A 23,486-nucleotide genomic window follows, 5' to 3' on the forward strand; every position below is an offset into this window, starting at 1 on the left:
TTCATTATTAGTGTTATTATATTGTTATTAATCTTTGAAATTGTTAAGATGCCACCATGCGTTCATTGCATGTCTTTTGAGGCGCAAGTCATTTATTAAATGAAGAATAGATTCACGCAGCTTCTCATCAAAGGAAATTCCGTTATTTCTGAATATTTGGCACCAGTTAATCAGGAAGTGACAATTTTGTTCTCTTTAACTCGTTGGATGAAAATGCTGCTTTAGTCACATGTATTTTTTTGCATTATTCCAGTTTTGCTTATAAATTTTATTTGCATTTCTGGGTGGAACCTTAGCTATTCTGGACAAAAATGTACGATAGATCATCCAATGATTTGAATAAGCCCTAAAGGTGTAAATGGAGGACACAATGACTGAGTGTGGAATCATGAAGTTATTGTCTACTACATCCTACATGAAATATATATGAACTTAATATGGTTGTATGAAGCAAAGTAAGGCTAAAGGTCATCGCTGAACCAATTGCTGGTGAGAGACCACTTCTGGTGCTTTGGGTTGTGATCACGTGGGGATGAAGCAAAATACATATAACACATAAACACTTTTTTTAATATATGAAATTGTTTAAATTTCTGTTATAATGCTACTCTGTGCAGTCTAACAAAAAGCACAATATATTAAAGCATCTGTAGTGTTTATATAAACCATATCTGAAATCAAGGGGGTATGATGTCATTAGCATGGCCACAAAGGTTATGGTGCTTGCAGTTAGTTAAAGTTGCTTATTTAAATTTTTTTTTTAAACATTTGGGATAATGTATGCCAGGGGTGACCAATCCTGTTCCTTGAGATCTACATTCCTGCAGAATTCAGTTGCAACCCTCACTAAATACATCTGTCTGTAATTATCAAGTGCTGTTCGGATCCTAATTGATTGGTTCAGGTGTGTTTGATAAGAGTTGGACCTGAACTCTCTAGGAAGGCGGATCTCCAAGAACAGGGTTGAGCACCCCTGATGTACGCACATAAGAACATAATACATAATACCATTTTATTGTTTTTTGAATATTTTAATTAAATAAACATTATATACTATGCCTTTAAGCCAAAACGCGGCCCCAACTTATTATTAGCCAGGTGTAACAAATAAGTGGCTAATAAGCATATATTATAGGCTTTGAGTTCAATGAAATTAATGTTTCATACCTTTTCCACTCAGGAACGGTGCCAGTCCTAGTTTGGGCAAACATGTCAAAGTCATCTTGGGGTTGACAGGTGGCCAAAGAGCTCAAGGTGCCGCTCACACTGTCCGAACCAACGTCTGTAAAAAATCAAAGAACAGCAAAGCTTAACAAGCATTATGACAGAAACACCAAATAAGCCTCTCTCATAAATTTAAGTATTAATTTACAGTTAAGACATTTACCCAAACCAGCCAATCTAGACGAGAGTGTGACTGGAGAGGCGGAGCGAACTGGAGCCACAGATGGAGGCAGACTGGATGGAGGAGTTGCACTGATTCTGGGACTGACCACCGCTGGTGATCCTGGTCCCAGGTCAATCAGGTTGTCTTCTGTAGCCTCATTCAAAACCTGTGGATTTACAACACCATTTCACAGATACAATGTGGTTACTGACACTTTTATGTTTATATAGGACTATTTTCATATATAATCGTTTTAATATATATTAATATTAAACATTATCAAACTGGTTTACATTCTTCAACAAGTTATTTTTTTCCCGGCCTGCAGTTAGTCCTAAAAGTTGAGGCAAATGGTTGGGATGTACAGTAGCACATACATTGCTTTCACCAGTTTCACCAACTTTTTTAGGAGATTAAAGCCTCGTTTCAGCAATTAGTTTAAGTGAAAACTCAGAGTATGCTAACCCTAAAATGAGAGAAATTCTGGGTTTATCGTTTCAAAATGGCAGATTTGTCAAACTCTAGACAGCAGGTTAAGTCAAGCCTGTTCTGAAAGAGAGGAAACTTTACCTCTTTCAGGCTCTTTTCAAATGGTTGGGATGTACAGTAGCACAAACACTGCTTTCACCAGTTTCACCAACTCTTTTAGGAGATCAAGGCCCTGTTTCAGCAAGAAGGTTAAGTGAAAACAGAGTATGCTAACCCTAAAATGAGAAAAATTCTGGGTTTTCCATTCCAAAATGGCAGGTTTGTCAAACTCTAGAAAGCAGGGTAAGTCATGTCGGTTTCTAAAAGAGAGGCAACTTTTTTTTTTAGAGGTTTTAGCCTCTAAGTTTATGTTGGTCTCCTCCCCTTTTTTAAAGAGGAAGCAGTATTTCTCATCTTAGCCTTAGTCATTCATTGTCTACATTATCACACATAGAACAAGGTTACGATAATGGCTTGTCCTTTTTTGGGAACATTACAATGAGATTCAATACCATAGTTTTACGTTTTAGCTTTGATATTAATGCAAAAATTAATTAATAAGTTTAAAGTCACTGACCTTCAACAGGGACATGTTCTGTAAATAGATTAATTGGGGTTAATACTAGTCCTAAAAACTATTTTTTAGTACTGCTTACATTCTTAATGTCATATCAACCTCTACCACTGATCAATAAAAAAGGCAGATACACAAGTGCACTTTTAAATATTTTTATCTAAAACTGATCAACGAGTGTAAAAGTGAGAACCTTAAATTAAACATTTCCACTGAACATTTAGCATTGTTTTTAACTTCGGATGATCAATTTGTTAACTTTTTATAATATATCATGGTTCATATTCTTATTGTTTTATTGCAATTTTTATTGTTGTGCTGTTCTGTTTGCCTTGTATTGTTAGCCTTGTAGCGCTTTTAGTTTAAGCGCATCACAAATAAAATGTATTATTATATAAATGCATACTTCTTTTGTCAAATTAGTTGTAGAAACTATGCAGTAGCCTATTTTATTTTTATTTTTAGTCAATTAATGCAATTACACCTAAAATAACTTAAAAATTACAGCCAATTCCCCACTTTTTCAAGTGAAAAGTCTATAAAGTCACACATTACATTACTCATTTTTTTATTATACTTAAATATTTACTTAAACTTTAGCAGCTATGTTTTCCCACGCTAACTGTCTCTGTTCTGCCAATGCAGTGGGGTTGCTTATATGATCACATTATCTATAACTTTGCATGAGCACATCAAGTTCAGCTAGAGAAAAAAAATGCTCTCTTTTTACAGATGTTGCCATGGTGACTCATAATATTTGCGCTCCATTGATAATGCTTTTTTGTAGTCGCGGTGTGCTCACTTAACTCTGAAGTAGTCTACTCAGACTTCATTGACCTAACTCAGATCAGCTGTTCTGAACCCAAAAACTAAAACGGTAAGTCAACTTAGAGCTCAAGTTTAAACTCTGAGTTGGTTGAACCTCCTTACTGAAACAAGCCCCAAATCTGCAACTAAGAATTAATGAAAAGGTTGAAGTGACAACCAGGAATGCTTATTGTAACCCTGGGTGTGTTGGGCAAGAGTGATGGTATTATTGCTTAGTGTGTGTGGATGTTTATGTCCTTCTTTTGAAACATGCTGTTAGGTTTCTGCCCCCCTCACTGTTAGATAATAAAGTAAGATGCCATAATTTACATTATGTGATAAATAGCACTATATTTTGCTACTTGATACCACGAGAAAATTCAACATTTCAAGCCAGAAATGCATTACCATTAAAATGCATGTAGTCTTTTTAATGTTGCTGAAATAAATATAGATTAGTTTTGTGGAATATTATACTTCTATTTTAGCATAATTTAAAATGTTAGTTATTTATGAGACATCAAAGCTGAATTTCTAGCAATCATTTATTCAGCCATCAGTGCTACATGATCCATTAGAGATCCTGATTTCCCGAAGAACTCAGTTTTAAATTGTTTTCAGATACATTTAAACATTACTGTAATAATATAAAAGTCTTTTATGTCAATGTAAAGTGTTCATAAACGTAATGCTTCCTGGCTGAATAAAAGTATTCATTTGCTTCAAAAAACATTACTACACACATTTGAACGGTAGTGTATTTCTTTCATGCATTCCTTGAACCTACTAAAATAGCAGAAAATTATTGTACTGTCTTAAGCATTGTCCATTACATAAAAAGCATTCCTAAATCCCCATGAAGACTACATTGTTTAAAACATCAGGTAGAGGAACTAATAATAGGGCATGTAGATGGACATTTAAATGGATGGGAAAGCAAGCGACGATCACAGACTGTGGGACAAGCGTTCTACATGCTAATGGAGGATTACAGTCAAAACATGCCACATCCAACACAAGAACACGATACCAGCCAATAATGACATTCTTCACCATCTGAATGTCAAATTAATAATGAGATTTGATGATTTTTATACTTGCCTCCCTCAGCTAGCAATAACAAAAATAAAAATAAGAAAAACAAAAATCACAAAACAGACCAAAACCACACAATAAATAACACCAACATGCAGTCGTATCTTTTTCTGTTGAGAACCACACACCATGGAAGTGGTTGCATCACAACGCAAAATGTTTCAAACATTCTCAGAGCAAAAAGCAAGCAATGAGGGGAAGAGGAATTACATGAGTGACTCTGAGCTTTGCTGTTGGCATGAACCTTTTACCTTACACGTTTGGTAAAAAAAGAAAAATAAATAAAACACACACATTGATGACGAAGTGATGCCAACACACAGATTAAAATGATTAATATAAACCTTAAAGAAGACACAACCCACCCCATTGTTTACGCCTTGGGCAGTTCGGCCGGAACGGAACCTCTCATATCTAAAAACAGAAAAGCGAGCAATCAGAATCAATACAGATAATTAAAAGGGACATTTAATGCTATTAAACAGAGTGTAATATAAATCTCAGGAATTCTAAAATGTGTATCTGAAGTTTAAAGAATAATAATAAATAAAAATTATATGTTATTTACACACAGTATATATGCGATTTATTAACCCATCATCCAACACATACTTTGTGCGCAGATACATAAAGTTTTGACTTGTACATAATTTAGTAGCACATAGCATTTTACAATATAGGAACGATTAAGAAACAACATCACATTAGAACAGCTTCAGATGGCTTCAAATGACTTTAAAAATAATAATAATAATAAATGGTTTTTAAATTAGATTTTATATACATTATCTTACAGTTTATAAACCTCTCCTCCACATCTCACCCAGTTCTTCTGTTAAAGGTTTCCATTGGTCATCAAACACATTCTGATATTACTTTTTCCGTCCCACTGATTTTCTTGACTGTCCTTAACCAGCCCTCTAGTACCGGTGGCCTACTCTGGAGCCATTTAAAGTTCTTCTTTTACGTCAATAAACATTGTTCATAGGAGAGGACTTATTTTTTCACTTTTTATTAAGTCTGTTTTAACTCCTAAGAAAACTACTAAAGCCCTTCTGGTAAACTGACTTTAAAAGATTTTAATAAAAAGGTTAAGATTTTTTTCCAGAAAGGACATAGAAAGCAAAAAATATATATATATTTTAACCTTGTAAAACCTGAGCTTTTGAACATTTGGAGAAAAAAACTAATTTTCTGGAACTGACATGTTTTTTAAACCACCTAGCAAACAAACAAATGTTTGTCATGTACAATTTTTTCATGATATTTATTTTGTTTGTAACTTTTTGCTCCCAACAAGTTAATTTTATTGAGAAAAAAATTATTGTGCCCTTGACATTTTCACAACAAAGAATATTTCAGGCAGTATTTCACTTAGTTATTATCAGTTACCTTTTATCAAATCATATATAACAGGTTTTTAAACAAAGAATTGATCAGCTTGATATTATATAGGTCTTAGAAACTCGAGTATCAAATATATGTGCGGCTCTTTACGATTAAATAACTTTTTTTTCTCACAATTGTTTCAAAATATGGACAACAAAAACCATAAAGTTCAAAAAGATCTATATAAACCATTTAATGGATATGAATTCATGACTTTATGACCTTTTGGGATCTTTGGACCTTCTGAGAAAGTACCAAAACCTCCTACATTTCATTCAAAAATGTTGCAAAATCAAAAAGAAAAGATAAAGCCATTGTGCTCAATCACACCTCTCATATCGCAGGAAGATGTTGTTGAGGTCATCGTTGACATGCAGGAGCTCCTCTGTGACTTCCTCATTGGAAACGCGTGAGATGAGCTCAACTATCCTCTGCTGCATAGCTCTGCACGTCCTGTTCAGCTCCTTTCAACAAAACAGGCAAAATGTAGAACACAAATAGTTAACATACTCCCTCTAGTGGCCTTCTGCAGCTCTTTCAAGATACTACCAATGTTATATGTATATTGGTATACTACCAATACACATATACATATACACATATACATACATACATACATACATACATACATACATACATACATACATAGACATATATATATATATATATATATATATATATATATATATATATATATATATATATATATATATATATATATATATATATATTTAAAAAAAGAAATCTGATTGAGAAACCTGCAAAAGCTCATGATCGGAAGGATCCTCTTGACCAGGAACCATCTCTGTCAACATCTCTGACATCACCTTAGTGTTCCCACGTACGATGTCCAGCTCACTGCGCAGCTTGCAAATCTAAGTAATGATATGATATTATTTATCATGTAACCTATGAAAACAACAAGGGTGTTGCAAAATGTCTTTTCATTTTTTGTTTAAATATGTGAGAATGACCTCACAAAACAATATAGAAACAATGCCTGTTTTTTTTTTTTCTTTCAAAACATACCTGGGCAGTATGACGGTATATATTGTTATATGGTGTATATATATATATATATATATATATATATATATATATATATATATATATATATATATATATATATATATATATATATATATATATATATATATATATATATATATATATATATATATATATATATATATATATATATATATATATACACAATATTTTTTTTTTCCCCCATGTACACCATGAAATGTAAATGAGTAGGCATGGCCAACTCACATAAAGCATGCTTGGGGTTGAGAAAGACGCTCCATGGGAAACTGGCAGGGTTGCCAAGTCGGCGATTGCTTATATTTTATATTTTTGAAGGAAAAATTTTGATATTTGATATTTCCCTAAACTGTATACATATTTATATTTTTTATTTTTAAGTTTTCATTTTCTGTTACTTATCTATATCAGATATACTTATAGATATATAGATCTACTTACTTATAGATATATTTTATATCTGTGAGAAGATGTCACCTTATTTATAATCATAAGGTCTGTCCACAAAAAAACTCAGTGGAATTTGTTGTTCGTCTAAAGCCGTATTTTGTTTGCTATATTTACAAGGTCATTTTCTTAAATATTTAATCTTATTTATTATATAAAACCCTTTTGTACATTTTCTAAAATAACTACCTTTATAAAAAACTATATCATAAAAAAATCGTTACCGTGAAATAAAATTGAACATACCTCCCAGCCCTACTTCTAAAACAGCACAAAGGACTGTTCATTAAATTGACAATTATTTGATAATGATAATTTTGGCATTACATTTGGCCGAACCATACATCATGTATATTGTCACTATGCAATAATTTTAGTATTATTGTGATCTACAGTGATGGCCGAAATTAATCCTATAATACAAGAGAACTTATAATTTCACAATTTTGAAGTCACTGCTTGATCCTTTTTGAAGTTAACACAACCTATCCTGACTTGCATACAATCTGAAGCACAAAATAAACAACCTTTACATTTTTTTTCAATTAACTCTTATATACAGTATATTGGAGTTGTTGGCATTGATCTAGGATCTTAATTACCTGACAAACAAATTATGTTTTTGTTTTTTTTCCTTTTTTAATCGGACCCTATTTAACTGGCTGCTTAACTTTCCATTATTTTATTGACATTGCAAAAAGGTGACTGAAACAGTAGGTTATCCAGATGAAGGCCAAAGAGATTATTCTATATTTCTGTATATAAGAGAAACTGAGAGCCATCTCTGCAAATGAACTTTATAAATAAACCTTTGCTGAAAAGCATGTTGTGTGGACTAGGCATGGGACAATAACCACTTTCAAGGTATACCACAGTTTGGAAAAGTCAAGGTTTTAAAACTGCCAAAGAGTTCTGTAATACCGTTCCTAAAGTATGTGTAAGATTTTTTATTTTATTTTTTTTTTATTTTTTTTTTTTTAGAACAACAGTATCTTCAGCAGAAAAAATATCCAAAGATGCCGTTTTAAATGGTAAAGACAGTTTTTTTAAACAAATGAAGACAGCAGAAGTAAATGATTTATTTGAATTATTTAGCCTGACGCGTTTACTGCTCTAAAATACTATAAATCTTTCAAAAAATAAAATATATTGTGTTAAAATGGCAAAAAAAGTTTTTGTTTTTTACTCAGACATTTAAAAAGAATATATTTTAGACCAGTAATTACAATACCGTGATACCATGATATTATTATCCAAGGTTATCATACCGTCAGAATCTTATACCGGCCTATACCTAGTGTGGACAGAAAAGTGCTCTAGAGTTCACTTTGGTGATTTAAAGCAGGTTTATGTGTTTGGCTTCAATGGAAAACATTCATCATCAAACTAGTGAGACTGAACCCAAAGTGTATAAGAGGGAAATGGTTTGGTGTTGTTATCATCAGCAGGAGTTTGGTCTCATACAGATTCATGACAGAATAAATGCAAATGTTTACCAGAACCTCTTTCCCCAAACTGTTTCCATTGCCCAATCATCCAGCAACTTTCATGCAGGACAATGAGCCAATAACACAGTACAAAAGGTAAAGCAGTCAATTGAAGCTGAATACAATTAGTCCAGACTAGGGATGCTCAGTTCGGTTAATTTTGCCAACCGACAACCGCCACTCATTAATCGGTTACTAACGGTTAACCGGTCAGATTACTATTAATTTTATATTAAACAAATTGACGTGTCTATTTTGTGTCTGACACATTAAATATTGCATAAAATACTGATTTATTTTATATGCTAGCATATTAATAACAGAACATAACAACAGAGCATTTTCACACACAGAAGAACAGAATAAACTAAATAAAATGAATAAAATAAATAGGACTGCCCTAAATTATTTTCCACTTAAATAATTAATTTATATTGCAAATCGAAAACACTGACTGATTCTTTTTAATAACCGGCATAGACTGTTTTTTTCCAATCATATTTTTTTCTTCCGTCAAATAAAAATAGCTGACTTCCTCAAATTGCTTGCTCCATGGAAAATATGCATTTATTTAATGCCCCACTTGTATTATTATAATTACAAAACCTTTTACATTTTTAATAGAAATTATTATTTCAAAGATTATGTCTTGATGGTTATTTTTCTCTTCATCACGGTTCAAGTGCGCGCTGCATGATGAAAAGACAACAACGCGCGCATATGTTGACTTTTTGTAAACAGTTTTGTTGTTTAAATATGATATTGCATTAATGTGCATACATGCTTAATAAGCTGTAAAATAAAAGGTAAAGCCTATTTGTTGCGTTTATTACGCAGATCCAGGTCAACATCAGCGATTTTTTTGGCATCAGCACGTCTGTTTCAGGCAATATTCTTCTTCCATTTTGCTTCTTTGGCAAATGTTTCTGTAGCCACGGGTTATACGTTATCGTCCCGCAAGTTAAGTATGTCTTGCAGTTGAACAAGTGGCCGACCACAGCTAACGTGCTTTTCCATTCCAATAATGTGTAGCGCACCTCACTGCCTTTATGTTGACAAGGAAAAAAGAAGAGAAGAAGCGCGGTCCTCTTATGAAACGACTGAATCAGCTGGGTATCGATTGTGCAAAAGTGTTGCTGTATATGTTGATAAAATTGTAATTTTTAATAATATTATGAAATTCAAAATTTATACATTCATACAGCTCTGGATAACTTAAAACAGCGATTAGACCTTCAGAGCGGTGTAAATGCGTCCTGAAGTAAAGCGAAACGGCTATAAACTCCAGCAAAAAAGAGTGATTTTATGCAGAGCCATATACCTTTATCTATAAATAAAGTATAACTATAGAAACTGTGTTCATCTTAACTGAAAGCTTCATCGTGTTTGCTGGCCTCACGCATCGCACACCTGTCAGTCAGTCAGCACGTAACCCCAAAGGATTAAACAATAGCGCACAGCACTATACGGTTACAGAAAAGTTTGCGCTGTTATATTTCACTTACCTTTTAATACGTTTTGATGCGATTATAATCCGCTATTAAAAACAACAACAACAATAACTGATGTTTTGAATGGGTAATGTAGCCGTGGCGGGATGGACTTTGGTCCCCGCCATGGAAGAATGAATGTATAGCGGAAACCAAGCTCTTTAAAAGTTCTCTATAGTTGTCTTGACAATCCAAACTGCTGCTCTGGGATGAGCCTCGTGCAAAAGATGCCCCTCTTAACGCAAAGGCGCATTCAATCGGCCCCTTATGCAGTCAAACTAAAAACATATAAAATAATATTTTTAAACGTTTAACTGATAGCATTAATCGGTTACAAACACACCCTTTCGGTTAACGGTTAATCGATTATTTTAAGCATCCCTAGTCCAGACTTCTGAATTAAACAAAAATCTCTAGAAAAAAGTAATGGATAAAAAGCAAGACAGTGTAAACTGTGAAACAGACTGAAAAAGTAATGGATTTAGACCACTAGAGCAGAACGAGAGACCAGTGATGACCCGTGAGAGACTATTGATATCCTGTGGCGTGTACGGAATGTGCTGAAGTCGATCATAAACAAGGATCTGTTCACTGTTTAGTTGATTTCGACTACTGTAAGCTTCAGAAATTTTAGTTGTGATTTTTATTCATGCTAAAATTCCCTGCTGTTCTCTGTTGCCTTGTAGAACACTTTTCTACTCCCACACAATTAAGATTCTATCACATTTTGAACAGTAAAGATTACATCTTTTCTGAAAAAGTCAATAAATAAGAAAATAAAATTTCATTTTTATCTCCACTTAATTGTGAACTGATACACACCTAGAAAACAATTATGATCCAGACAGTTAAAAAAAGGTCTTTGCTTCAATACCTGTTCAGGAGAAGGATTGATGGGCCCTGCGATGTGCAAATTGGGCATCTGTGGGGAAGTGTGGGCCACAGGAGCAGTGAAGGGTGGAGCGGAAGCAGGGTGAGGCTGTGGCTTGGGCTGGACTGGGGCGCTGTATTTCTGCTGGTCCATCTCTGGAGCTGTTTGCTGCTATTATAAACAGAGCAGGACAATAAGCATAAATACAGAGATAAACTGGAAAGGTAAAGAGATAAAGATAAGTACATGATAAGGGATGTAATATTTCAGATGGAGCTGCTAATACTATGGTGACAAACAAACCGTAACATACTTGACGTCAAAACTTACACGCTGTGGTGTGTGAATGGGTGACAGGGTCTCCAATTCAGACCGAGGAAACTCTATACCCTTCCTTTTCATTTCTTCATAGACGTGGACTACTCCTGTCAAATCTGGACTACTCCTGAAGGCATCTGCCCATGCCTGAAATACAGAATACATACAAATGCATGATTATTTAAAAATAAACTTGCCATTTAAAACATGCTCTGGTAACTGCAGTAAACTTTAAAAGATTTGTAGGAATGGAAGTTCACCTGCTCAGATTTTCTTGATTTGAACTTTTAATACCTTGTTAATATCACAGTAAACGTTTGGGGCTTTTGTTTGTTATTGTAAATAATATTTGATCAAGTGAAACAGTAATATTATAAAACATTATTAAATATTAAAAATAACAATGCAAAGTATATAGGGCTGTGTAGTATGTCCGAGTTCCATTCATACTTCTCACTTTCATTCTGTATAGAACGCACTTTTAGAAGTCGAGTAGTACGCTTAAACTCAAATGCATTACCTACAGAGTAGTTGACAGTTTCTTACTAGACAATTGAGTGAGCATACTTTCGTTCTGCCCAATCAGAATTGTGCAACCAAACCCCCATGCGGAATGTCAAAAAATAAAGAAAAACAGAGAAAACAAACGAGTGGCATAATGGTGTCTGCTGTTTCAGAAACATTAATATTAATATCAAAGAAAAACAGCATTGGTAATATGGGAATAAGTCACAAACACTAAACAAGAACAGGTCATTTTTTAAGAGCTGTCGCATAATTGTTGCCACGACTTACTGCAGATTATTGAGCTGAAGCTTTACTACAAAATTAAAACGCAAATCAAATAGTAATAGCAATATGTCAAAAATAAATAAATAAATATTTGCGATAAGATATTTCCCCAAATCGCGCAGCCCTAATTTAAAATATATAAAATAAATTCTTCAGTGTCACCTTCAGCCTTCCTTAATATATGACAATATGCATTGACACAATCTACAGTGTAAAAGCGCTTTATAAATGAACATGAATTTAATTTAATATGTTAAAAGCTAAAAACAGTTAGGGTCCTTTAGTAATTTTGTAAAATAAAAATGTTTTTTCAGGATTCATTAATTAAAATTCAAAAGAACATAATTATATATATATATATATATATATATATATATATATATATATATATATATATATATATATATATATATATATATATATATATATATATATATATATATATATATATATATATATATATATATATATATATATATATATATATATATTTATATATATATATATTTATTTATTTTTTTTTTTTTTTAACAACTTTAAAGTGGAGTTCATCAAAAAATGAAAATTCTGTCATTGTTTACTCTTCCTTGACTTGATCCAAACCAGTTTGAGTAGTTTTGTTCTGTTGAACTTGAAGATATACTGCAGAATGTTGGAAACCTGTAGCCACTGGCTTCCATGGTATTTGTTTCTCCTACTATGAAAGTCAATGTTAACAGGTTTCCAACATTTTAAATATTTTCTTTTGTGTTTAACAGAAGGAAAAATGTTTAAAAGAAGTGAAGAGTTAGTAAACGATGGGCGAACTCTCCATTTAACATTTCCCTGCTGAATGAGTATTTAATTTATTCAATCACTTATATTTAAAGGGATCCCGTCTCAAACTTCTAAGCATTAAAATTAAGCATTAAACATTAAAATCGACTGACTTAAAGTCGTTTGAATGTCAAACACAAATGCAAAGCAAAACCCAGTTCTCTTTGGCCAAAACAATATTTAAATTCAAACACATTTCTGGCAACAAGTTAAAATGCAAGACCAATCAAACTGAAGTTACCTTTGGTCACTTAAGCCAAACATGGTAACCTGATCTACTAGATTGTAATGAGCACAACTTCAGTGCCAATGAATTAGCCAGATCTCCTTGACTACCAAGCATCAGGTAACCTTCATCCCCATAGTGCACCTCTTCTTTCTCCATCAATGGTTCTTTCTCTTTTCTAAATGTTCATGTTATACATTTCATTGACTCATATTGTGCTTAAACCACAAGGCATCAACATTCCTTCATATATCATACTTCGAGATTAGTTCACCTCCAGAAAAAAACATGTCCTGGTAATTTACTCACCTCCCTTGACATCCAAGATTTTAATTGATGTTTTTTTTTTCTTTAAGAAAAGCATTCCAGGATTGTTTTCCATACAGAAAACGTGTATGGTGCTCAGTGGTTTTAACTTCCAAACTGAAGTTTCAATGCTGAGCAGGAAGGATATATGCGGTCTGTTTTATCGTAACTTTTTTAAAGAAAATCACCAATGGTTTTCCTGGGTAAGATGCCAACTTACTAGCTGAAATAGCGTAGAGTCCTAAAAAAAAGCATTGAAACTTCAGTTTGGAATTTCACACTACTGCCGATTAATTTGTGGTCTATTTTTGTTCTTAATAATTGCTTGTAGTTGCTTTCTTTTTATTTTGCTTTCTGTATTTGCTTATATCCATTTCTATATTCGAGTACCTGAGGTTGATGCTGGTTTTAATATTTGCGTATGCTTGTGAAACACTTCTCGAGTTGCATTTTATTTAAGAAAACTGCTCTTCAAATAAAAAAATATATTATTATTATTATTATATTATTATTATTACCATATATTATTACTGAGCACCATATATCATTACTATTACTGAACACCATATATTATTATTAATAGTGAGCACCATATATTATTATTATAACTGAACACTATATATTTTTATTATTACTGAAAACAAAATATTATTATTATATTTATTATTGTTATTATTATTATTATTATTACTGAGCACCATATATTATTATTATTATTTTTATTATTATTCTTATTATTAAGCACCATACATTATTATTATTATTTTTATTATTATTATTATTATTATTACTGACACCATATATTATTATTACTGAGCACCATACATTATTATTATTATTATTATTATTATTATTACTGACACCATATATTATTATTACTGAGCACCATATATTATTATTATTATTATTATTATTGAGAACCATACATTATTATTATTATTATTATTACTATTATTATTTTTATTATTACTGAGCACAATATATTATTATTACTGAGCACCATATATTATTATTATTATTATTATTATTATTATTATTATTGAGCACCATACATTATTATTATTATTATTATTATTATTATTATTATTATTATTATTATTATTATTACTGAACACCATATATTATTATTACTGAGCACTATATATTATTATTATTATTATTATGATTGAGCACCATACATTATTATTATTATTATTATTGACACCATATATTATTATTACTGAGCACCATACATTATTATTAATATTATTATTACTGACACCATATATTATTATTACTGAGCACCATAGGAGTCCACTATATGAAGAAAAAAATCTTTGAATGTTTACTCCAAAACCTTAATTTCTTGAGGGAGGGAGGGAGGAAGGAAGGAAGGAAGGAAGGAAGGAAGGAAGGAAGGAAGGAAGGAAGGACGGAAGGACGGAAGGAAGGAAGGAAGGAAGGAAGAAAGAAAGAAAATTATAATTTAGTAAATGCTCAGGACATTTTCCTTCTGGAATGGAACTAAACCCTTCACTTAAAATAACGATTTTAAAATGTAAACAAAATCCAGATCTTTACCTGTATCAAAGCAAGTACTTTGTCCTGAACAATCGCGGGTGGGTTATTTTTGGGAGATATGATTTTCACCAACACGCCATCAATAAAGTCTCGGGTGGTGACAAGCATGTGGAAACGATAGCCACAGTTCTTTACACATGTCTCAAGAACCTGAAAATCAAAATAAACAAGACAATCTATAAATGATCCAAAGTTTGTAAGAACAAGTTTCCATTGTATGTTCCTCACCGTCAATGTAAGCATCACCTCCCTGTAGTTTTTATTCCCATTAAGCCTCTTCTTCACAGCTCTCATTGCATCCTTAGGCCTATTAATCAGATGAACAAGTTACAAAAAGCTTATCCATGCCGCTGAAAAAGCAAGTCATTAGTAAGTTTCAATGCCGGGATTTAAATCTAAAATTAATTTAGATAATGCTTACACCCCACTAATAATGTGAGAGTATATGATTGGCTAAGGACAGCATAGACAACTAACCTATATTCAAAAATACAGATATGTTTTCCATGACTTTTGCAAAATTCTGTGGGTTTTTCTGTTTTTCCAAAACTTTTCCAGGCCTGGAAAATGCCATGTCAAAATGCCATAACTTTTCCAGGTTTTTCATGACCGCATAAACCCTGTAAACATTTTTTTTTGAACAACAAGAAAATATGTTGTGCTACAAAAAGTTCTGGTTTGTCTAACAAAATACACAGAATGGTTGTTTAAACAACAACAACAAAAAATTGCAACATATGCATGCACTTTTTAAATGATTATTATTTTATGTAAGCACCAATATGAATGACGTCTTGTCTTTGACCCAACAGCCAGAACTTTATTGAATAAAATTTAATTTTTGATCAGCCTGTTAAATGATATAAACCATGAATCTTTCATGTCTTACCCATCTTCTGTTTCATTGATTATGTCACATATTTCCATATTCAAAGTCCAGTCTTCACTTTGCAGGGAGCCATCTGTGGCCCTTTCTAGGGAAGAGCAAAAGGTAAACTGATAAGGTTACTGCCCAGCAGAATCTGGAGTGACATCGGCACTGATGACATCGCACTGAACTGCAAACTCCTGTCTAATACGTGATGCTGGTTCTCCTCCATTGCTTGCAGTCATTTTCCCTATACAGACTGGCCATTTATAACAACAGTATGAATCATTTACACAGATTACTTCAGGCTTTAGCTATGAAACTGGGTGTGAGAAATAATCGCAGTGTACACTTGCTAGCAGGCTAATTCCAGCTGCTAATTAAGAGTAGTTCTTCATCTTTCTTAAACTCAGCTTTTTTTACCTAGCTAGAATCGCGTTGAATAATTTAGCCATTTGCTTTGTTAAAAAACACATTGAGAGTTATCTGTTAGAGCAGTTAGCATGAATGAGCATTAGCCGTTAGCCAGCTAACTGACTGGCTATCCATGTTGAGCTTTGCTTTGAAGTGGCCTCAACAAAATACATTTCTGCAGGAGCTTACTTGCAACAGCACAATTTTGATGTATGATTTAATATCTGATAAACATACCAATGCAGTGTCCCACCGGAGTACTATATGGGTTTCCCAGCAAGAACTCCATCTTGTCAACATACCCATCGACTAACACTCAATGAGACGGTAAACACAAAAGTCCCGCCCCCGGACGATCCTCATTGGTCGCTTAATTCAGGACAGCGCAGGTATTAGCCGAACACACAGTATGTCATTGGAATGACACGCCAGCTAATTAAAGGGACAGTAGTGATTCCGTTTACGTGACTTTGCTTGATTATCACAGGTACGTTTGATATTTTATGGCACATACGGTGTTTACGTTATGGATTAGATTGTGATTCAGACTATGCACTTAGGTCAACCGATGTTTTAATGTGACTTTGATCTTAAAGGGAGAGTTCGGCCAAAATGAAAATGTCTGGTTTTACTCATTCTCAAACCATTCAAGATGTGTTTTTTAGCTGGGTATTAAAGATTTTAAGGATTTTTTTTGGTCCTTTGTAGTTTTGTAGTTATAACACCACTTTATAAAACCTCAAAGTTTAATCAGGAGCCACAGGCATCAATTTAGTTTAGCCCATATTGGGGGTAATGCACATGTAGCGTGAGTTACGTAATAATATTACTTTTCTTAATAACGAGTAAAGTAAGGCATTACTAAAAAAGTAAGAACATTTGAGAAACTTTTTAATTCATTTAAATAGCTCTTTAACCCCCCCTTTTTTCATAAACATTGCGCCTCCTTACTACAAACCATTTGAGTTAAAAAACTAAGCCAAATGAGTACTGTGAACTTAATCCATTTGACTAAAAGACTCAAACCAACTGAGTACTGTAAAACTCAATAAGTTAAGTCAACTCAAACCGTTTGAGGAAACCGATTGCAACAAAGCATTTAAGTAAAAAAACATATATAAAAAATTATATTAGAAAAAAAACAAATCCGTATGAGTACTGTGAACTTACTCTAAGTTGAAGTATTTAATTAACTTATTACCTTCAACAATAAGTTCAAAACTCTTCAAATGAGTAAAAATAACTAACTGAAATTTTGAGTTAACTACACTTATTTAATTTGATAAAGTGAATAGAGCTCTGTGTGATAAAGTTAATTAAAAATATTTTTATGTGAACATTTTTAGAGGTAAATGTAGCTGTAAGAAAGAAACAAACATGTTCTGAAAGAGATCAAGCCTCAGCCAGGTAATAAAAAGTAACGCAAAAATTGCTTAAATGTAATGTAACGTATTAACATAAAAAGTAACACAACTAGTTACTTTTTATTCATTACTCAATATTGTAACGCATTACTTTCTAAAGTAAATTTCTCCAACACTGGTTTTGCATACATACTGCATATATACATACATATATATATATATATATATATACATATATATATATATATATTTTTTTTTTTTTTTTGACGATCAGTGTTTGTAACTATTAACTTGCTTGTTATAAATCACCGGTTTTAGCTGAAAATTTTTGTACTGAAGAAAACAAAGCTATAAATCTAATGGCCTGAGGTGGAATACAATTTACTTTTTTTTTTTTTTTTTTGTATTACTTGTGGCCAGTTTTACCAGATTTCTCAGAGTGGAATGCTGAATGGGAACTGTATGAATCTTGTCCCTGCTAGCTAATGTGTTTTGAATACATTCTGACTTACTTTTGTAAGTTAAATGTAATGGGTGAGGCATCAGTTTATTTAAAAAATGTTTTACAGATTAATTGAGGTTTATTTGAGATTATTTGTTCATTCAGGTTTTTAAATTGCTTTAACTATAGTAAATCACAGACACCAGAACTAGCCTGACAGCACAGGCCCTGTCTTGACTAACTACACATTCTTCAATACAGAATTGTGAAATAAACTGACATGTTTGGCTGCAATTGATTTATGTTATTTTTCATGTGACAGACAACTTTACTAGTGCTCAGCAATTAACCATTTTCGGAAATGTTAAATGAGGCACAATTTTTATCTTTTTTTTTAATTGGAAAACTAAAAATGGAGCAGAAATCTAGTACTATCTCCGGAATAAAAAGAAATGCCTGGTCACTCTATTTTTGGGAGGACTATTTCATTTTGTAACTGTGTAGGAAAAAAGTCGTAGACACAATTAGATGTTTGTACTTTGTAATTTATTAAAATGTTTCTTTCTTTTCCCCAACATACAGTTTAAACATTTACATCTTTGAAATTGAGTTTGAAATACTGGGTTTTAGCATTTACAGTGTTTCCATGTGATAGCTGTTGACACTATAAATACATATCATGACCTTAGAAATCTGTATTATTTCTCAAAACATAACTACTGGTTAGATAACTAGTGTCACTGTAAAAACAAAAACAGATAACAATTCCCAAAGTTTCAGACCCACACAGTCTATTTTTGGCATTATCAGTCTTGTAAGATTTTTTTCTTCACAGATGTTTTTTCAGATGACAGATGCACAAACAATGCACCAGCCGCCGTTCGCGCTCTCAGCTCATACATGTCATAATCATGGACCCACTCCACATTTCCCCAGCTCCGAATCTAAGACAGAACACAATGTATAGTAATTATTACCACAGGAACAATATGGTCTCAATCTTAAAAGTAATTTAATCAAAATACCTGGTATTCTTCCTCAAGTCTGGACAACAGAACCGCTTCTTCCACATTTAGGTGTCTGTCAATCAGCGCAAAGGACAAAACCAGCGACTTCAGCTGATTGATCACAAACTCAAGCCCTGAGGAAAAATCAAGCACATTCACATAAGATTTACACAAAGTCTATTGTAAACAAGCTCATTTACATGAGATACAAAGAACCAACGTACCTGTCAGAGACCAGAAGTTGAAGGAATTAAGGTGCTGATGAAATGTCTCTTTAGTCTCTTCTGGGATTTGAGGGCCCATTATATTGGAGGACGAGCCAATGACTACATTGTACCTAAAAACAACAGTACGTTCTTATATACCAGTAAATTGTAACTTTTTGTAATTAGTACACAATCAAAACTCTGACCAAAAATCTGTCAATTTTACCTTTGTTCAATCCAGTTCATCACAGGGTCCCATTCATTTGTCTGAAGTTCCACAAGGCCTGGAGGTTCTTCTACTCTGTAACTGCAAAGCGAGGTACAATTGATGTAATGAAACCTTAAAACCATCAGCTGATGCATAAAGGAAATACTATACCTAATCAGTAAGCATACCAGATAGTGTCTGTTTCCAAAAACTTCAGAGCGGCAGAGATCATCTGTTCTTTTGTCCTTTGTGTTGGATTATCAAGAGCAGTGTTACAAAGGGTGGTCTGTAGGGACAGAAATCAGTCTATTAGATTCTGCTATTCACTTAACATTATGAATGTTGGGAATACTGGGAATGAATGTACTATCAGAATATACACACACTGATTTTATATGTACTTGTGACAATGTTTTAGATGCATTATCCATTAGTATTTAATAATAAATATCTTTATTTAACCAGGTAAATCAATTAAGAGAACCAATTCTCATCTAATATGACAACCAGGTGAAGAAAAAAGACACATGCAAATAATAACATATAAAAAAAAACGAGAAAAAAAAAAAAAAACTAGGAGCAAATGCAAATATCTTTAACTACATAAAAGGTCAGTTCACCCCAAAATGAAAATTATGTTATTAATAGGGTGGAACCGATTTGGAATTTTTGACCGACAACAATAACCGATAACTATTTAGAATGGGGTATATGCACACAATCTTTTAATTTCAGCCTAACAGGGCCTCCGTCTTTCCATTATAAAGTTGCCATGTTTGAGGTCAGTTTTTTTGTTTGTTTTTTAATCAGTGACCTTCACTGCCTGATAGATATAGATATATGAGTCTCAGACAAAAAGCACTGCGTTAAATTATATTCCCCCGTCATATCTTTAAAACATAACAATTAATTTCACCCCAGTATAGGAGTTTCTGCGCTCGCCTGCTGATCCTGATGGCGCTAGCGGTTACACAATCTTTCATCTTGTTTTATGGTTGAACAACTAAATGAATGCTTGTGCTGTATTTAACTGAATGTTTTGTCATCAATGCATCGATAGTGTAAAACATTGATGCTGTAAAAGGAACCTTATGAAAATGAAAAGTCACATTAAGCTTTTTCAAAATGAAATGTGCATCTTGGCGTTTTCATCAACCGGTTTTCTATGCGCATATTGCAAAATTACCATAAAAATAAGTGGATGGAAACATAGATGAATGAATAGGAAAAGACACAATATGCAGACATTTTTTGCAATTTCTGCAGAGATTGATTTTAGGAGTATCATAACTACAAACATTAATATATTAAATAAAAAACAACACATTTTTTTTTACTTTTATTTAATGTTTACAGTGCAAATCCAATTGCATCCACCTATTTGGTAAAGAAAGCAATACATCATATACCTACAAAAAGACAATATTACATTACTAACTGTATTGTTAATAAATCATATGAACATTTTAATAGTACTATTATTATAACACAATAATATTAGTGAAATTAATAAAAAAAAACGAAATAAATATAAATTCACACACAATTAAACAAGTGAATACAGTAAATACACCGAATGATGGGCTAAAGATCTGCGGAAATCTGCAGATTTCTGTACACGCATATTCCGTGTGGGCCTACTAATGAGGTGATAAACCGCTGAATGAAGTAAGTATTTTTGCTTTAAGTGTGCACAAAAGTACATTGCTGTCTATATGAAGGGTAAGTGAGCTCTCAGATTCCATCCAAAATATCTTAATCTGTGTTCCAAAGATGAAAGAAAGTCCCAGAGTATTGTTGTTGACCAAATTATAATTTTTGGCTGAACTACCGCTTTAACTGAATAGAATTTTTAAATGATTAAAATAGAATAAAAAAAAAACTAAGCTTTCAGTTTTATTTAAACCTTAAATCTGTACTTTTTAGGGGGTTCTTGAATGGAATCGTCTGCAGCAGAAAATTAAAAAGAAAAAACACCTAAAAAAGTACAGATTTTGGGTAATAATAATAAAGGTACTACTCTTGTAGACTTGTAATACTGTAAGTTTCAGTTCTGAAGAGTGTATAAAAATATGTGTTCCATGCTACTATGTATGTATTATAGATACATTTGAATGTACTCTGTAGACAGTTGTAGAATACAACTTTCAAATATACTAGTAGTACTTGGGAAACCAAAATATAGTATAATAATAATAATATAATATAAATTAATAATAATATCCTACCAAGTGCATAGTGTAAAACTTCAATGTGTCCTTTTGAACGTCCCACTCATTTGCAACAGCAATGGCAAGAGCTTCATTGGGAACTGTGAATAGTTTTCCACTTGGGGTCTTCAGCTTTCTCTTATCAAGGTTTATTTCAAACAAGCCACCTATAAACAAGAAAATCTGTGTTTTCATATGAGCAAACCCTCGATCTTCTTCATTGAAAACATGTTTCTTTTAAGGTGCTGCTATGGCCATCAGTACTGAATGATGCTCACCTTCACCTTGAGTTATAGATACAGTCTCGTAGAACTTTTTCCTCTCTGCAAAACACAATGCAAGTACAAAGATATTAATATATTTGTTTATCATTTTAAGTTATTTTTTCTTTTTATATCTTACCTGCTGTAGCACTGCTATATTTAGCCTTTTGTAGCTGTGTTGATAAACTGGGAACATGCTTCACGTAAGAAAATGAAAACGGCCAAATAATTGCCTGGCCAAACTTTGTGTGATACCGACATATATTTCGTAGCATGTTTTAAACGTTATGTGTGTAAATTTGTATTTGTATTGACGCCACAGTTTAGGCGTGATAAGCCATTCAGTCAAGGTTAAAAAGCCGGATCTGGTGTTATATCAAATTTGACAAAGCATTTTTCATGTTTTAATCGTATAAATTACAAGAAATGAGTATATCTGAGATAAACTCAATTATTCAAGCAAATACACTAGAAGGTATTTAAAGGCATGCAGCAAAATGAAAACAGCGTGCCGTAAAGTGGACTGACGATGACCTAAACAGGAAAAACCATAGAGGATAATTCATAATAAAAGTCCATAGCTATATAAATATCTATGAGAAAAGTCCAACATTTCGAACATTCATTTAGCGCCAAACTTTCAGAATGGGTTACCAGGGACAAAAGAGAGTGATATACCTATTAAAATATTTTGATTTTATTAATTAAAAATAGCAATTGAATAATTAAAAAGATTAAAATAATTCTATATAGTTTTTAAATAATAAGCACACATTATAATACAAAATAAAAAAGAAACAGAAACAAATTGATAAAACAGCATAATAATTAAACGATTATTAAATATTTAATAGCATACAATACATTATTATATTTTAATTAAATAAAATAAAATAATAAATTATATATCAAAATAAAATAAAACAAAAAATAATATAATAATAAAAATATTCAGTTGTTAAATTTGTTTCAAATCATTAACTTCAGGTAACTTCCTTAATTTTTTTAACAAAAATGTTTATGTTTTAATGTGGGGCCAATGATATTAAAATGTTTGTGGCATCTAAAAGTTGGGCGGGAAAGTCCTGCTCTAAATATTAAAAATGAACATAGCTTTAAATAACTTAAACTATTTGTTAAAAATGTTATTCTTAAAAACATTTTTTTGAATATTTAAATGAATATATTAGTGAATATTTATATGTTGCTACTATAAACTGGTTTATTCACCTTTCTTTTGCTTCAGTTTTATTATCTCTATCTTATATGTTTTTTTTCTTTCTTTCTTTCATTAATTTGTTGGTTTGTTAAAACATGGAAAAAATTACACAATTTATGGAGCAGACATTTACATTACACTTAGTTATTACCTAGTTATGTATCTACTGTGTACAAGACAAATGCAAAAAGAATTAAATAATATC

At 32.2% G+C, this 23,486-nt stretch overlaps 2 protein-coding genes across 9 annotated transcripts in view; both read right to left on the bottom strand.

Annotated features, from left to right (window-relative positions):
• tom1l2b (target of myb1 like 2 membrane trafficking protein b) overlaps positions 1-16,673 on the bottom strand; it is a 32,137-nt gene extending 15,464 nt beyond the window's left edge. For 2 of the 8 annotated variants that reach the window (XR_015503502.1, XR_015503503.1), the window contains exons 1-11: positions 16,600-16,673; positions 15,970-16,054; positions 15,309-15,387; positions 15,081-15,230; positions 11,393-11,527; positions 11,066-11,230; positions 6,479-6,595; positions 6,051-6,184; positions 4,690-4,745; positions 1,388-1,553; positions 1,168-1,282 (exon numbers count right to left, since the gene is read on the bottom strand). Coding sequence is in view for 4 of the 8 variants with exons in the window: in XM_087275170.1 (XP_087131296.1) it covers positions 1,168-1,282; positions 1,388-1,553; positions 4,697-4,745; positions 6,051-6,184; positions 6,479-6,595; positions 11,066-11,233; positions 11,393-11,527; positions 15,081-15,230; positions 15,309-15,387; positions 15,970-16,054; positions 16,600-16,651 (1,250 nt within the window). In the remaining 4 variants the exon portion in view is untranslated. 8 annotated transcript variants of the gene reach the window in all.
• Positions 16,674-18,692: 2,019 nt separating this feature from the next.
• Positions 18,693-22,581, bottom strand: atpaf2 (ATP synthase mitochondrial F1 complex assembly factor 2). Its single transcript, NM_001082821.1, is given in 8 exon segments — positions 18,693-19,112; positions 19,194-19,309; positions 19,400-19,512; positions 19,608-19,688; positions 19,778-19,875; positions 21,818-21,966; positions 22,078-22,122; positions 22,202-22,581. Coding segments are annotated over 8 exon segments (876 nt in total). The 5' UTR covers positions 22,338-22,581; the 3' UTR covers positions 18,693-18,974.
• Positions 22,582-23,486: the final 905 nt, after the last annotated feature.

The sequence above is a fragment of the Danio rerio genome, chromosome 12 (genome assembly GCF_052040795.2).
Source record: "Danio rerio strain M-AB ecotype USA chromosome 12, GRCz13ab, whole genome shotgun sequence".
NCBI classification, from domain to species: Eukaryota; Metazoa; Chordata; class Actinopteri; order Cypriniformes; family Danionidae; genus Danio; species Danio rerio.